The sequence below is a fragment of the Xenopus laevis genome, chromosome 1S, assembly GCF_017654675.1.
Source record: "Xenopus laevis strain J_2021 chromosome 1S, Xenopus_laevis_v10.1, whole genome shotgun sequence".
NCBI classification, from domain to species: domain Eukaryota; kingdom Metazoa; phylum Chordata; class Amphibia; order Anura; family Pipidae; genus Xenopus; species Xenopus laevis.
The window spans coordinates 97,318,918-97,335,237 of NC_054372.1; the positions used below are offsets into that span (position 1 = coordinate 97,318,918).

Here is a 16,320-nt window from a genome sequence, read left to right on the forward strand (position 1 = left end):
ATATGCGGAGCAGCAAAATAAAACCTTTGAAATGATTTTTCAGAATTTTGAATTTTTTTTTGAAAAACCGCTATGTTCAGACAAGCTTTTATGTTTGGTAGTTGGGAGTAGAGAGACATAGTTACCCATTTTGTAATCGGCAGAATGTGTACTTTTCAAAAATGTATGGTTTTCTGGGGTAAACCTACGGTTTCAGGATTTTTTGCCTTGGAATCTAAAGCATGCCGTTTTCTGCCTTAGTGCTTTCAAAATTCGGTAATATACTGCCGGGAGTTTTTGCTGTACAGAAATCCTAAATCTCCCTAAAACTATACATATCTGGTATTGGCACATTCGAGAGACATAAGGCTTTCCAAATCAGTTGGATTTTCATCCGTAACATGAAATATTTTTCTGGTATAAATTGATATACGATGAAAATGGTAATTTTTCATATTTTTTTGGTATTTAGTACTATAAATTTTTTTGCACAGGTGGAAATAGATGAAAACTCAGGCAGATTTAGAAAGCTCAGTTTCTCCCGAAAAAAACAATGTATAGTTTTCCTAGGTAAACTATAGGTTTCCCCTCAGAAAATGCCCCTAAAGTGAGAGAGCACAAAATGTTTCAAAAACGGCTGGCATTTCGCGTAACCAAAATGTGAAATTCTGCTGGCACTTAAAGGGTTAAAACTGAGACGGAACAAGGGGTTAGGCACAATTCCATAGGAAAGCAAGAATGAATTAACGACCAGCGTTGGGTTTGTTAGGGAGTTCACAAGAATTTAGGCAGGGGTGCAGGGAGTTGCCTGTAAATTTGCATTGCATTGTCTCAAATTTAAAGGGCAATGTAAAGGCAATTTTGTTGTGGTTTTTTTTATTATTATATCTGTAGTTCAAATCTTTAAATAAATGTACGTGCTTGGTAAATGCTTGCAGTCTGAGTAATGAAAACATTGGCAAGACTTTCTTCTAGTTTCTGTTCAGTATCTTTATACATTTCATATATAACCATATATGTACATACTGTACTAAAGTTCTAATTATAGCTCTTTCTTGTCACACTAGTGGAAATGATAGGGTAATAAACTGCCCTATTCTGTCTATATTCCCAACAGAGGGAGAAACGTTTACTGCACCTGGCTGCCAGAGAAATTGCCTTGTGCCTTAAACAGGGTGTTTAAATATTTAGCAAAGATGGCTGAACTATTTAATAGCCCAATGGGACCATGCACAAAGTGTTTATGGTATGTATCTTGCTGCAGAGATTAAACAAAGCTAAACGAATGTCTAGGGACAGAATTGACTAAATTAAAAAAGAAATAAGCTTAGACTCTAATTTAAATACAACAAAAATGTAGTATTTTATTGTAAATCTCTTTGACATAGTGTTTTTGACAACCCTCCACAGAAGGTTGGAGTATTCTCAAATCAGCAAACAGTGCAAAGTGTACTTTCCCATCATGTGAACATTCTTGTTAGGCAATAACAATAATAAGTCTGAAATGATCCCCATACCGCATACGCTGTGCCCATGTTTTTTTCCCCAGGCAGAACTTTAATAAATAGTGTATGTGCTCTAAAAAGTATTGAAACTTTTTCTTCATTAACATTATATAAATGTACTAATAGGAGTTTTTTCAATAATGGCTCATGGTATTTAATACTCTGATTAAACCCAATAGCTCATTGCAATAATTTGATAAAGAACTGCATAAAAATATAACACAAAAAACTGTTCTACTGTTGAGCCCAATGTTGTATGTTGAGCCCAATATAGTGTAAAAAGACAGCTTTATAACGTATAATTGTGTATAACAAAGCTTTGTATCATACTGTAGTATACAAGACGGCTTTATAATCTATAATTCTGTATAATGAAGCTTTGTGCAAGAGAAATCATGGGAACTAATCAACTCGATGACCTAATACTTGTTCTTTATTCTTATTCTGGATATCCTTATATGTATTCTCTAATATGTGTATGATTTCTGAAGTCGTTATTAGACTCTTCTTTATTATAGCTAGGGGCACAATATGCTATTCAGCAAGGTCTGTTATTAATCAATTCATTATATGAGTTATTGACAAAATCACTAAATGAGCTTACTGTATTAGAGCATATATAAACTGGGGGTCTCCATCCGGTCAGTTGAGATTCGCTTGTGGGGTTTATGTGTGACAACTACAAGGCCTGTGGTATAGCCATAGGACTTTTGGAACTGTTTAAACCTCGATCTGCGGACTGTTTTGTGGATCTCCTAGTCTTGAAGGCAGAGAGGGGTTGCTTGCATACTTTGCTCACTTGGTAATGTATATATTTTTCATTCTATGTATGTAATAAAAACCTTTGCTTATACGTAGCCAGTGTGTTTTTATTATTTCAGAGAGACTTATAGAACCAAAATTAAAACAATAACTAAAGCCAGTCCAGAGAATAATATACAGTATTTAATGGAAAGTCACCCTTAAAGGGACCCTGTCATCAGAAAACATGTTTTTTTCAAAATTCACCTGTTAATAGTGCTACTCCAGGAGAATTCTTCACTGAAATCCATTTCTCAAAAGAGCAAAAAGATTTTTTAATATACAATTTTGAAATCTGACATGGGGCTAGACATTTTGTCAATTTCCCAGCTGCCCCTGGTCATGTGACTTGTGCCTGCACTTTAGGAGAGAAATGCTTTCTGGCAGGCTGCTGTTTTTCCTTCTCAGTGTTACTGAATGTGTCTCAGTGAGACATGGGTTTTTACTATTGAGTGTTGTTCTTAGATCTACCAGGCAGTTGTTATCTTGTGTTAGGGAGCTGTTATCTGGTTACCCTCCCATTGTTCTTTTGTTTGGCTGCTGGGGGAGAAAAGGGAGGGGGGATATCACTCCAATTTGCAGTACAGCAGTAAAGAGTGATTGAAGTTTATCAGAGCACAAGTCACAAGACTTGGGGCAGCTAGGAATTGACAATATGTCAAGCCCCATGTCAGATTTCAAAATTGAATATAAAAAAATTTGTTTGCTCTTTTGAGAAATGGATTTCAGTGCAGAATTCTGCCGGAGGAGCACTATTACCGATTAGTTTTGAAAAAAAACATTTTTTCGCATGACAGTATCCCTTTAAAGTAACATTTAATTGATTATACAAAGTCCTATGTTGAGCAAGTTTTCAACCCGTCTCAATTTTTTTTTGTTTCAGCTTTAAAATTGTGGCAGCCAAAACACTGTGAGGTTACAGTTTGATTGTTATTGTTACTTGTTTTTCCAATTCATCTTCTTGTCTCTCATTCAAATGACTAGTTGCTCAGGTGTAAGTAATTATTGTTAGGGATAATTACTCATTTGGAATTCCTTTTGGACTGTGCTCAATGTATAACAAATATGCACAGTCCTACACTGGATTTTGCACTTCTGCATGATTTGACTCACAGAGGCAGCTGTAGAGGGAGCATGTGACCAGTTAACCAGGAAGCCAGACTGCCTGTAAGGAGGAGATGAGGTGAGCAGCCCGAGTTACAAATATGTGTGGAGCTTGCAGATCTCTTGTGAGTTGCTATAAGAAGGGGAATGACAAAGCATGCCTATGTTCTATTTACTATGCCAGCATTGCTTTCTTTTTATTGACTTTTTGAGGAAAGGAGTACTGAGCAGCCAATACAGGAACATTTACATAATACATACTGTTTGTTATATAAGTGATTCAACACAAAACTTTTTTTTTTGGCTTGGAACTTTTGTACAGAGTTTTATTGCCTGGCGTATGTCCACTCGCTGGCTATACCACATAGTCAGCATTTATTTGCACCCTGCTTACACAGAGAGAGTGGAAAAATTCACGTTGTCAAAAGCAACGCTACATCTGATTCCCTTTAGCTATAGTTGGTGTGTTGGTAACCCTACCCACAGGAGTGGGCTTGCTATGTATTTATAGCATGTTCTTTATTATCACTGTTAAAAAAAAGTGTCTTTTATTAGGTGATATGAATGTGATAAGAACAGAATTTCAATCGTGACCGGAGATAGAGGAATAGGATCGCTTATCCAGAAAGCTCCAAACTACAGGAAGGCCATCTCCTATAGTGTACATTTTAAGCAAACCATTTAAAAGTATTTCCTTTTATTTGTAATCATAATCTTATTGGGTTTATTTAAAGCTGAAATCCTTTTTAATAAACTTAAGATACGGCAATCCAAATTATGGAAAAACCCCTGACCCCAAGCATTCCACATTATAGATCCTATACATGTACTACTTTTATTTAGGATGATGACCGCAGCCACATCCCCTAATTACCATGTTCATTTTACAAAATTTGGCAGGTTATGAAATTCTGAACATATTTCTGTGTTTTTTTTCCAGTTATTACAGTTTTGCTAATGAAGGTGAATTGCCCTTTAAGCTGTGAGTCACAGTTTCTGATATCTTATATTGTTACAATTACTTATTTGCTTATCTGAAATTGTTACAAAAGTTTCAAGTGCACCTGGTGGCTGTTCTGGGCTCTCCACCAAAAGCCAATTAAGTTAGAATCATTGTTTCTTTTTCTGGCTGTTCAGTGCAGAGAAAAACGGGACTTTCCAGTACAAACGAGGGACTGTGGGCTGAGCTGTCAAAAAAACGGGACAGTTGGGAGGTATGTTTTAAGTAGGAAATTAATGGCTGCACCTTTGGTGCATAACTAGATTTATTGATAAACATTTACAAAACATATATACCACCCACATAGTCTGCTACATTTATAGTTCCCCTCCCCTTTATCCTGCTCATTCTGTGGGACATAGTGTGTTAGTGCCCTGCAGGAATACTGGCACTAGGAACCTTTTATCTGATCTAATTACTTTGTGACTCCTATGCATACGGCAGCAGCCCATGTTCCTCAAGATATACTGTAAGCCATTGTCCAACTATGAATGCAATGGGATTGGCCACGGGCCTTTAGCTAAACTACATCTACATATGGCTGCAGTATGTGAGATAGAGTAGAGATCCTGGGAAAGCACATTATAGAGAATGAACAGGATCAAATGACACAGGTAGAACAGAGGTAACGTCATGATCAAGTGAAAAGTAACGTATCCAGAGAACAAAAATGTTGCTTTTTAAAAATTACTTTCATCTAATGTTTTAGACTGCATTGTAAAATAAATAACACATATTAGTCTGCACAAAGAAGCACAGTTGTCTGTATAGCTGCTTTAGTAATTAATGTAAGCTGGAGCTGCCATACATCTTTGCTGTGATAAAATTCACTTTAGTCTACATATTCCAACACTGCAGAATAACTTTGTAAGTGAAGAAATAAAATTGTGAAAAAATATAAAGAATGATTCAAATGTTTTTATTACTCATACAAGGGCTACATCACCAGTGCACTTACCTTTATTTAACTGCTTGTACTAGACTCATCATTCTAATTGTCGATTGGCTGGTATGGGTAACTGTGCTGGTGCAATTTAAGCCTTATGTAGTAAATGAACAAATGAAAAACAAAATATAAAAACATATGGAAACATTTTTGTAACAATCGAGTTGTTTTTACTAGATATAGAATAAAGAGCTGTTGGTGATGTCTTTTAAACACTCTACCTGAGTGGCTTTCTACCTGGTAAACATGGCGGAATCCGGCGGAGGTGAATTTATCTCCATCCGGCAGAGCAGGTGAGAATACATGGAATAATATTACTCATTAGCTAAATGCTTTCGCTAATTAACATGCGTGGGTCATGGGTGATTTGCAAGCATGAATCCTTGCCAGCCCATCTCTCGCGCTCTCTCTCTCTCTCACCCACTTCTGTGATGGCTGAAACTGCAGGCCATCACATCAATGTATGGACTTATTTGTTCGGAGTTCTTTGTATATGTGGATTACTTGGGTTGTTACCAAGATCTGGTGTAAATTTAATGTCAATAGCCCCATTAGAAATATATTTACTGAGAAAAATCTTGACGTGTTCAATACTTATTTTCCCTGTTATAAATCATTGCAGTGGTCCAGTCAGTCTCACATTGGTTGAGGGCAGGTTAGGGTTAGTGTGGGTCAAAAAATATTCAACCCACAAATTACTAGTGTGTTGCCAGTGAGCATTCCTCTGAAGGGGAGCTGGTCAGACCTTCATACATACATGGTTTTGGCTTTCTCTCATTACTATAATTATGGTTGTTAATTGCTTGTTAAAATGGCAATAATTAGTTGGATCTCTAATTATATTAATGGAAATGTCATAATTAGTTAAGTTTAATCAAGAAACACCATGAGAGTGGTTTAGAGATACCTGTTGCATTATTCCTTCTATTCACTGCAGATAGTTCCTATTTTAGCAGTGTATTTGGGATTGCTTTCATGCTACAAATGTATTTGTAACTGATTAGACACCTCCCTGATGCTACTGCAGAATGGAAAAGAATATGCCTGTACTACAAGTGTTTCATCCTCTTGACCAACTCCATGTGCAAAAATGCGCCCCCATCCTTCACTGTTGTGTGCAAACATGAATTTGTGTATAACTCTTTAGCACTTTATTGGACATCTTGCCTTCTGTTAGAGTCCAAGTTTGCACTGGTCATAACACAGCAGCTTCTGCCATTTTTCTGAACTCTGTCCTTGTGTTCTTATGCGTAGGTAAGACACTTGGTTTTCCTTATACTTTGGCAGAATTAATTTTTGGTTGTAACTTTTTCTGGAAAACTGGTGTTTAAGTGCAGAGAGAACTGTGTATAGGCTCAAGTACATTAATGAACATTGCTGGAACATTGTCAGGAAGTGCAGCACTCATCGGGGCCCTGTCCTTAACTACTAGATGTAGTTTTGTTTTCACACTTTAAATACATTGATTGGGTATTTTTTTGTTCTAGTAACCTAACTGAACCTAAACTGTTTGGTTTTGTCCATTTTGCAGAATAGTTGGTGTTGTCAGCAAGCCCTGTGTCAAAGGACAGAGAAGAACTGCAAATCAAGTTATGGTCAAAAATAGACTGAATATGCAAAATAAAATGGCACAATCTGCTATATTTTGCACACTGAGTTTGGGTGTGCACAAAGAGTTGTAGGGCTCTTCACTCCATTTTGGAGTGCAGCAACCTGACTAAGTTAGTAAGCACAGGATCTGAGAGGCAGATAGGCGTCTTCTCACCTGTTCCCCACTACTCATAATTTGTGTGTCATTTATATGCACAAGTTAGTTAGTGTCAGGAAGTGCAGCACTCATCGGGGCCCTGTCCTTAACACTTAATAGAAGATCCCTGGGTGCAAGTTACTTACTTAGATGAGCCATATGCACTCAAGCACTTGTGCCCAGGGGCTAAATAAATGACCCCTATATCCTTAATCAAGATATACCATTTAAAAATGTATGTTTTTCACATTAGAAACATTTAATTCATTTCCAATTCTCCTCATCTACGACGAGTTTACATGAATAAAAACAGTCACAGCATACTTATTTTAGGTACTAATGTTTGCAATGTGCAAGCAAAAATATGATAAAGATGAACATAAACTATTCAACATTTTTACCATATATAAAAATAAAACTTTCATGTAAATTATTTGAAAGCACTTTGACATGAACAGTTATTTGCTATAAAAATCTTTGCATACAACATTTATTATTTTGTTGCTAACGATAGTTATGGCTATGTCTTCTTTTTAGTATGGCAGATAAGGGCAGCAGTGTGAAATGTACCTTTTCTGCTCCTGGCCACAGCACTACTCTCTTACAAGGACTGACGACACTGCGTGCTCAGGGCCAGCTGCTTGATGTGATTCTTACAATAAACAATGAAGTGTTTCAAGTTCACAAAGTGGTCCTCGCAGCTTGCAGTGACTACTTCAGGTGAGGTTGGGAATGTACAGTAATTCTTTAATTTTTGTTATCTTAACCAAGTTTTGTCTTAGTTGTTCCTTTATCGCAGAAATTATGGGGCAATTTACTAAACTTCGCCGTTTTACTAGCGGGTGCTGGCGTAAATTCGCTAGCGAAGTGGACCTACTCTAGCGCTACTTCCCACCCTTATACCAGGCGAAGTTGTGTTCTGGCGAAGGGATGTAACTATGCTAATTCACTAAGTTGCGGATTTTCGTGAACTTACCTCTTGCGCCAGACTTTACTTCGCCACCTCAGACCAAGCTCTGTAATTAGCATATATTTCAGCTGTGGGGAGGCACCTACCATCACTCACATTCCCTTAAAATGCCAGGGTTTTACTTAACAAAATGCAAGGCAAAAGGGGTGCAGAACATGCATGTTAGCTTCAAAATTCGGATTATATTTCAACTTTCTATCTAATAAACCATATATTAAACTGGAATTGTTCAAAAAAGCATTCAAAAGCAGGGCCGGAACTAGGGGTAGGCAGAAGAGGCACATGTCTATGGCGCAACAGTGGGGGTGCTTGGCACGTACCTCTATCGACGATTACCCCTAGTCTGGTACCATGTCCCTTTCTGACGCCTGCTTGTTATCCCACCACTTGTCGGTAAACCCCCTTCTGCCTGCTAGTCAGCACACGCTTGTGCACACATGTCGGCGGTGGGCAGTAGTGATGTGTGGGCCGACCCAATACTCGCGGGTCAGACGGGTTTGGACCAACCTCGCACCCCCATTTGCAGGTCGCAGGATGAGAATCTTGCCTCAGGCGGCACAGAGCGGCCAGTTACCAAGGGCGACAAAAAGCCCCCTCTGTTAACTTTAACTTAAGTTTTTTAAAACGGAAATTCAGCTCTTCTATTCTAGTGCTATAGGGCTCACTTCACTAGTGATGCGGCCCCTCCTCCGCCCACTCCGACGCTGGAAGCTAGAAGAGCGGAGCAGGAGGGGGGCGGCATTGGGGCTGCTGCCTCAGGCGGCAGCAGCCCCTGAAACGTGCCTGTGTACATGCCACAAGATAGCAAATAACTTGTGTGGTGGGCCCACATGAAATATTTAAATAGAGATGTGTGGAGAGGAACAGAAAATTGAGCAAGGACTGTGTAGGGCATGTATGAAGATAGGATCCAAAGTTTGGCAAAGGATAAGAAGGTCACAACATAAAATATAGAGTTTAATTTTTTCTTGGGAAGGTGATTTGTAATGCTGTCAACATCATTATTTATTCATGTAAGTAAAATGCATCTGCTCACGTTAGCATTTATCTTATTGTAAAGAACACTGATATTAAGCGTATAAACTGTTGTGTTTTCTTCTTTAGGGCAATGTTCACTGGAGGGATGAGGGAAGCAAACCAAGATGTTATTGAGTTAAAAGGCGTCTCTTCTAGGGGACTTAGACACATAATTGACTTTGCATATAGTGCAGAAGTAACTCTTGACCTAGACTGCATTCATGATGTCTTAGGAGCAGCAGTATTTCTTCAGATGGTACCAGTTGTGGAGCTTTGTGAAGAGTTTTTGAAGTCTGCAATGAGTGTGGAAACTTGTTTGAATATTGGACAAATGGCTACAACTTTTAGTTTGGCTTCTCTAAAAGAGTCTGTTGACACATTCACATTCAAGCACTTTCTTCAGATTGCTGAAGAAGAAGATTTTCTACATTTGCCTTTGGAAAGATTCGTTTTCTTTCTTCAAAGCAATAAGTTAAAAAGCTGCAGTGAAATAGATTTATTTCATGCTGCAATTCGTTGGCTGCAGTTTGACTATTCCCGCCGAGCTAATGCCAGCCATGTCCTTTGCCATATTCGTTTTCCATTAATGAAGTCTTCAGAATTGGTGGACAGTATTCAAACAGTAGATATAATGGTAGAGGATGCATTATGCAGGCACTATCTTCTGGAAGCTTTCAACTACCAAATATTGCCATTCCGGCAGCATGAGATGCAATCTCCTAGAACTGTAATTAGATCCGATGTCTTTTCACTCATTACATTTGGCGGCACACCTTATACAGATAATGACAGAACAGTGAGTAACAAGGTGTACTACTTACCAGATATATGTTCTCGACAATTTAAGGACCTAAATGAAATGGAAATAGGATGCAGCCATGCCTGTGTTGCAGTGCTCGATAATTTTGTCTATGTTGTTGGCGGACAGCTTTTACAGTACAGAAGTGGTGAGGGAGCTGTTGATGTCTGTTTTCGGTATGATCCCCATTTAAATCAGTGGTTGCGCATTCTGGCCATGCAAGAGAGCAGAATTCAGTTTCAACTCCATGTTTTGAATGGAATGCTCTATGCCACTGGTGGGCGAAATCGTTCTGGAAGTTTGGCATCTGTGGAGAGGTACTGTCCAAAAAACAATGAATGGACCTATGTTTGTTCTCTTAAACGAAGAACATGGGGGCATGCAGGTGCCACACTTGGTGGAAGACTCTATATATCCGGAGGCTATGGAGTATCTGTTGAAGATAAAAAAGCTCTTCATTGTTATGATTCGTCTGTAGATCAGTGGGAGTTTAAATCCCCGATGAATGAACCAAGAGTCCTGCATGCAATGGTTGGAACAAAAAATAGAATTTATGCTCTTGGTGGACGGATGGACCATGTTGATCGATGTTTTGATGTGTTGGCTGTTGAGTATTATCTTCCAGAGACTGACATGTGGACAACAGTGAGCCCAATGAAAGCTGGGCAGTCTGAGGCAGGTTGCTGCTTGTTGGATAAAAAGATTTATGTTGTAGGTGGCTACAACTGGCACTTAAACAATGTGACGAGTATTGTCCAAGTATATAATATAGAAACTGATGAGTGGGAAAGGGACCTTCACTTTCCAGAATCATTTGCTGGAATAGCATGTGCATCAGTCATACTACCACAAATTATAAATCAGAGGTAACCAAATAGGAAGTAAAAGGTATAAACCTTCAAATCTATGACTATTTTTTATATTCTTAATATATTGCACATTAAATGCTAAACAACGTTTACGTTATGTGTGGTTCTATTCAAATGTGTCTTACCTTAAGTGATTTAGGTATGTTTTGTGGACCAGACAAATAGAATAAAGTGTAAGGGGGAGGATTGTGTTTTGAGAACATGCAAACTGACATTTCTACAGTATTTGAAGGGAAACTGCTCATCGTAAAACCAAAACAGCTTGTTGCATTCAGAATAGAAGGTTGACTCTTCAAGAGAAGAGACTACACTTGATATCTAAAACACTGGTGCTTCAACTTGTAGACTTTTCGCTTTGTGTATTAATGAGATGTTTTTAGCTAGTTATCCACGGAAAGATCCACTTGTTTATCAAGGTTCAAACAAAAAGGTAATCATTGACTAATTTAGTACAACTAGCTAGCCAAAGGGCCCATGTTATCCCGTTTATATTCTCTCTTGTTTGTTAAATTATTGTGAGACCTTTGTTATAAATCAGTGTAAAATGCTGTGTAACTTGCTTGCAGTATCAAATTAACTGAGCATCATGATCCATGTGGCCTGGTTGTTACAGCCATTAATTAGTATACCTGGGAATCAGGTAATGCAGTGTTCCTTACTTACGTCTGACTTAATGCCCCTTTTGACACTCATGCTGGGTTTTTTTTTGATAACCAGTAATTTTACAGAGCCCGCAGGAAACATGCTACCCACATCTAAACAAGCACTTTAAAAGGTGCAGTACTAAATAAAATTAAGCTTTTCCTAGCAAATACAAAGGGTCTCTTAATCCTCCTTAGTAGGGAGTTCTCATCATGAAACAATCCTGGATTACAGTAGACTGTAATTCGAATTTAAATTTAAAAAAAATTTTTGGTGTCAAAATTCACACATTTGAATTTTAACCCCCCAATTCAAATGTGAGTGAGATTTATCACAACTCGACCATGGAAACAGTTCTAATTTGAATATTCACCACTTAAAACCTACCGACTTCATTTACAAGTCAATGGAAGAGGTCCACTTGAGCCATTCGAATACATTAATTGCCTTCCTTCGAGTTTTTTGAGTCGGGACTATTTGATTGAATATTAGACGTTCAATTTTTTTCTTAAATAACCTCCCATTCGAGTTGCGAGTATATTTGAATTTATTAGAATAAAAAATTTTTTTTACATAAAATCGAAAGTCAACCTTTTATAAATCAACATGTCATTTAAAAGCCAAGAGTTTAAATATGAAATTAGAAGGGGTGTCTACATACTTTCTGCCATACAATGTATATATAATCTATTGTGTTTATACATAATGGAAAAAACCACACTGATCTGTATTATACATACATTTGTTTGTGAATAAAAGCACAGTTGTTATTCTGTTTCTTTGGAAACGTAAAATCCATAACGTTTAAATTAAAAAAATGTATACATGTTGTACATGATAAGCAATTATCCATTTTCTTTTTCTGCATTCTACTTGTCATATTGTCTTTATGGTTTAATGTGAAAACTCAAATAAAATATTTTAAACCTGATAAGCAATTATAGGTGTTGGAAATGCAGGGAAAAACATGTTTTCCAGTTCTTAAAATATGCACATATTGTGCCAGACTTAGATTAGAAAACACAAAGCCATATGCAATTCATTGAGAAAAAATTAACTCACTGTTTATCACATGAAAAGTCTACTTAAGTATATAGGACAAACTGGAATTAAATGTGGATAAAAGTTGTTTTCCTTCTTGAATTGATTATGACCCATCAGTTTTTATGTGATAAACCATAAAGTAACATTTTATCATTGATTTGATTTGAATCCAGTCCATTGTTTTAGTCCATATGCAGTGGTTTCTTTCAGCTGCATACTGTTACCTATATTTAGGTATATACTGTATATTATAATACTGTGATCATTTTGTTGTATTTGTAAATGAATCACTGACGTGAGCACAAAAAATGAATCCAGCTTGTTAAAGCATTTTTCTATTCAAATATCAGTATGATTTTATCCATCTGGTGACCGAAAAGCCAAATGTGCTGCAATATTTTGTGTTGCTTTTTATTTAGGAGCACTTAACTCTATGAAACTGTATCTGTGGAATGCTGGTATTGCATTGGCCTGCTGTATACTTACTAGTAAAAGTAAAACTATAGGCCCCTTCTGCAGTCTCAGCTTCTTCTATGTAGCCTCTATTGCAACTTCCATTGTTACTGATATGACATCTACATGTACATATACAGTGTGACATTGATGTTTGCCTTTCCAACATGGGCAATGCATAGGGCCATCATTTTACTACACAGGGCTGCTGTTTGTGAGTGTTTATAGCAAGTCATTTGTATTGCCAAAAAACTAGCTTTAAGGCTTTCATTATCTTTTTCACTTCTTCCATTATTTGATCTGTGAAGTATTCTGTATAGTCCTGTCTATGTCATGTAACATTTTAAAGATCCTTACATAATATTCACTCTGCTATTAAAGATAATTTATGACATTAAAGCCTAAAGAGTAGTGAATGAAGCATTGTAAAGCAGCACATCAGCTGACAATAAACACGTTAAAAAAATTGCTGCATTTCATTGTGATTTGCTGTATTTTGGGAAGTTTCTTAGGATGCATAACAAATGATATCTATACAATCAATGAGTATCCACTCACAGTCCCCTCCAGTGTGGCCAGCAAAAGTTTAGTATGAACCATCAGCAGTAAAACATATGAATCACGTATTTTAACTTTTATAGGATTATTTGTCAAAAACACAAATTTGTGAAGTTTTAGAGGTTTTGAATGTTTGCTTATTTATTAAAAAATAAAAAACTTGATTGAATAGAATTGTGTAAAAAACTTGAAGACATCAAATTTATAAGTTTTTACAAGCTTAAAAAACCTGAATTTGTGACTTCACAAGCTCAAAAAAAAAAACTTGAATGGCTTGAATTTTTCCTTGAACAACTGCAATTGACTTATACATGAACTCACAAGCTTTTATATGCCAAAGTTTTTTTTGTGCTTAATAAATACCAACCATTTGAGTTGTGAAAAAAAAATTGTGGCAAGAATTCAAACTGAAACCTTGATAAATCATTCCCTTTCTGTGTTATAGAAAAGCTAATTGGAAGCAACTTTTCAATTACTGTATTATTAAGTTTTTCATCTAAAAAAACAAATGCTCTCTATGGCTACAAATTTATTGTTATTGCCACTTTTATTACTCATCTTCCTAGTCAGGTCCTCCCCTATTCATATTCCAGCTCTCATTCAAATCAGTGTATGGTTTCTAGGGTAAATTGGATACGTTTAACAAAAAGAGCGATTTAGGGGGTGATATATCAATGTTGAAATTTGAATTTTTGACATAATTTGAATGTTTTTGCGCAAAAACTCACAAATTCAAACTATATTTTCTAAAGCTCAAATGTTTGGTATTTATTAAGCACAAAAAACTCAAATGTAAAACTTCAGCATCTAAAAAGCATGTAGAAGTCAATGGGAGTTGTCCTAGGCAAAAGCTATTTTTATATTCCAGAGTTTTGACTCTTTTTTTGACAAATTCTTTTTGTGAACTTGTAAACTCACAAATTTGATTTTCTTTTCGTTTTTTTCACGACTGTATTCAATCAAGGTTTTTATATTAGTATTTTTTAATAAATAAACAAACATTCAAGTTTTTTTAAAAAATTTTGAGTTTATTTGAAGTAGAAAAAACCTCACAGGTTTTTGATAAATAAGATCATCAAAGTAGTTTTGTTGCTGTGCTAAATTTGTAATATGATTAGCCAATCTGAGTAGTTTTTTATTTCAGTGCTTTTATTACACTGTATATGAAGGGGCACATTTACTTAGGGTCGAATATCGAGGGTTAATTAACCCTCGATATTCGACCGTTGAAGTAAAATCCTTCGACTTCGAATATCGAGGGTTAATTAAGTAAATGTGCCCCTTCATGTACAGTATAATAAAAGCACTGAAATAAAAAACCGAATATCGAAGTCAAAGGATTTACCGATATTCTTTCAATCGAACGATCAAAGGAATAATCGTTCGATCGAATGATTTAATCCTTCGAATCGAACGATTCGAAGGATTTTAATCCATCGATCGAACGAAATTCCTTCGATCAGAAATTTGCTAGAAAGCCTATGGGGGCCTTCCCCATAGGCTAACATTGATGTTCGGTAGGTTTTACTTGGCGAAGTAGGTGGTCGAAGTTTTTTTTAAAGAGACAGTACTTCGACTATCAAATGGTCGAATAGTCCAACGATTTTTACTTCGAAGTTCGATTTGAAGTCGTAGTCGATGGTTGAAATAGCCAAAAAAACGTTCGAAATTTGAAGTATTTTTTCCTCTATTCATTCACTCGAGCTAAGTAAATGTGCCCCGAAGTGTTAACTATGATTCAAATCCACTATATGGAATTTAGGTTTCCCCTGTGTTAAGTCTTTAAATAAGATCTAAAGCTCAACAAGAAATTAGGCTACACAGGTTCTTCATTATCTTTTGGGCAACTATACCAGCCCAGATCAACCACAGGCCATTAGTAGTAAAGAGCTGTGCCTCCAAAGATGCCCCAGTAGCTCCCCATGTTCTTTTCTGCTGATGCCCTGTGCTGCTGTTGTTCACCTGAGCTTAGAGACCAACTCACAATATACTGTATTCATAGAATGTACTGTAATTGTTATAGTACAAGACTGTTGACTACTTAATTCAGATGACATGGCAGCACAGAAACCAGAGTATTTTGTGTCAGAATGTAATAATCAGCCTTGTAGCATCATCTTGTATTACAGGCAAGCCTCATTTTATGCTACCCTACGCTTAGGGGGTTATTTTTCAAAATCCATAAATTTCTCACTACTTTCTGAAAACGACTACGAAAAAATCCCACATAAAATTTCTCACAAATTTTTCTTGTGCGGGAAAATCTGAATCCTGTGTTCTTTCTGGATTTTGTGCTCGAAACCTGAAAGCTAAGATTTTTAAGAAACCCAGCGCAACTCAGAAAATCTTCCAATTGTTAACGGGACATCTGAAATTGACTTTTACATGTTCTCGGTCTGAGTTGGAGTACTTTTTTTCATCAGACTTTCAACATCATAGGACTTTAATAAATACCCAAAAAAAATAACTTTTTTTTTTCCTCTGACAAAATTATATTCTTCCCTTTAAAAGTCCGACCATAATAATTCGGACTTTGGTAAATAACCCCCTAAGTGTTACTGAAAGTGCTACCTATATCCAAGATGGTAAGATCCTGTGCAAAGTTCAGAAGACCTAAATCATTACTGCTAATAGGTGCTGAAACTTTAGGCTGGTGCATTGCTTACCATATCTTTTTTTTTTTAAATACTGCAGCTAAAAGAAGGGAAATCTATGATATTCTGGAAAATGAACTTTTCCAATTTTTAACAGAAAGAGGTTATGATTAAAGCACTGCATCACGTCAGTACCATATAAATAAATGATAATCATTGTCAAAGTCTTATCCTGTCAAGTTACGCAGTCTTTACTTGGAACTTCCTTTCATCATGATCTTGATTCGAAAGG

At 36.6% G+C, this 16,320-nt stretch overlaps 1 protein-coding gene across 3 annotated transcripts; it reads left to right on the forward strand.

The window, feature by feature from the left end:
* The first annotated feature begins 3,331 nt into the window (after window positions 1-3,331).
* Window positions 3,332-11,402, forward strand: klhl26.S (kelch like family member 26 S homeolog). 3 transcript variants are annotated; one of them, XM_041579948.1, is made up of 4 exons: window positions 3,332-3,468; window positions 5,513-5,628; window positions 7,620-7,802; window positions 9,157-11,402. In XM_041579948.1, the coding sequence occupies exons 2-4, from the start codon at window positions 5,582-5,584 to the stop codon at window positions 10,736-10,738; spliced, it is 1,812 nt and encodes a 603-aa protein (XP_041435882.1). In that variant the 5' UTR covers window positions 3,332-3,468; window positions 5,513-5,581; the 3' UTR covers window positions 10,739-11,402. The 3 variants fall into 3 exon arrangements, with proteins under 3 accessions (XP_041435882.1, XP_041435881.1, XP_018099194.1); XM_041579947.1 differs by lacking the exon at window positions 3,332-3,468 and adding an exon at window positions 4,544-4,603; XM_018243705.2 differs by lacking the exon at window positions 3,332-3,468 and having other exon boundaries at window positions 4,624-5,628.
* The last annotated feature ends 4,918 nt before the right edge of the window (window positions 11,403-16,320 follow it).

What these genes read in the sequence shown, in the direction of transcription:
- klhl26.S (XM_041579948.1), top strand. Translation starts at nt 5,582, where the DNA reads ATGGCGGAATCCGGCGGAGGTGAATTTATCTCCATCCGGCAGAGCAG. An exon ending in ATCTCCATCCGGCAGAGCAG is followed by an intron (nt 5,629 to 7,619) that starts GTGAGAATACAT and finishes TCTTCTTTTTAG; the next exon opens with TATGGCAGATAAGGGCAGCA. An exon ending in GCTTGCAGTGACTACTTCAG is followed by an intron (nt 7,803 to 9,156) that starts GTGAGGTTGGGA and finishes TTTCTTCTTTAG; the next exon opens with GGCAATGTTCACTGGAGGGA.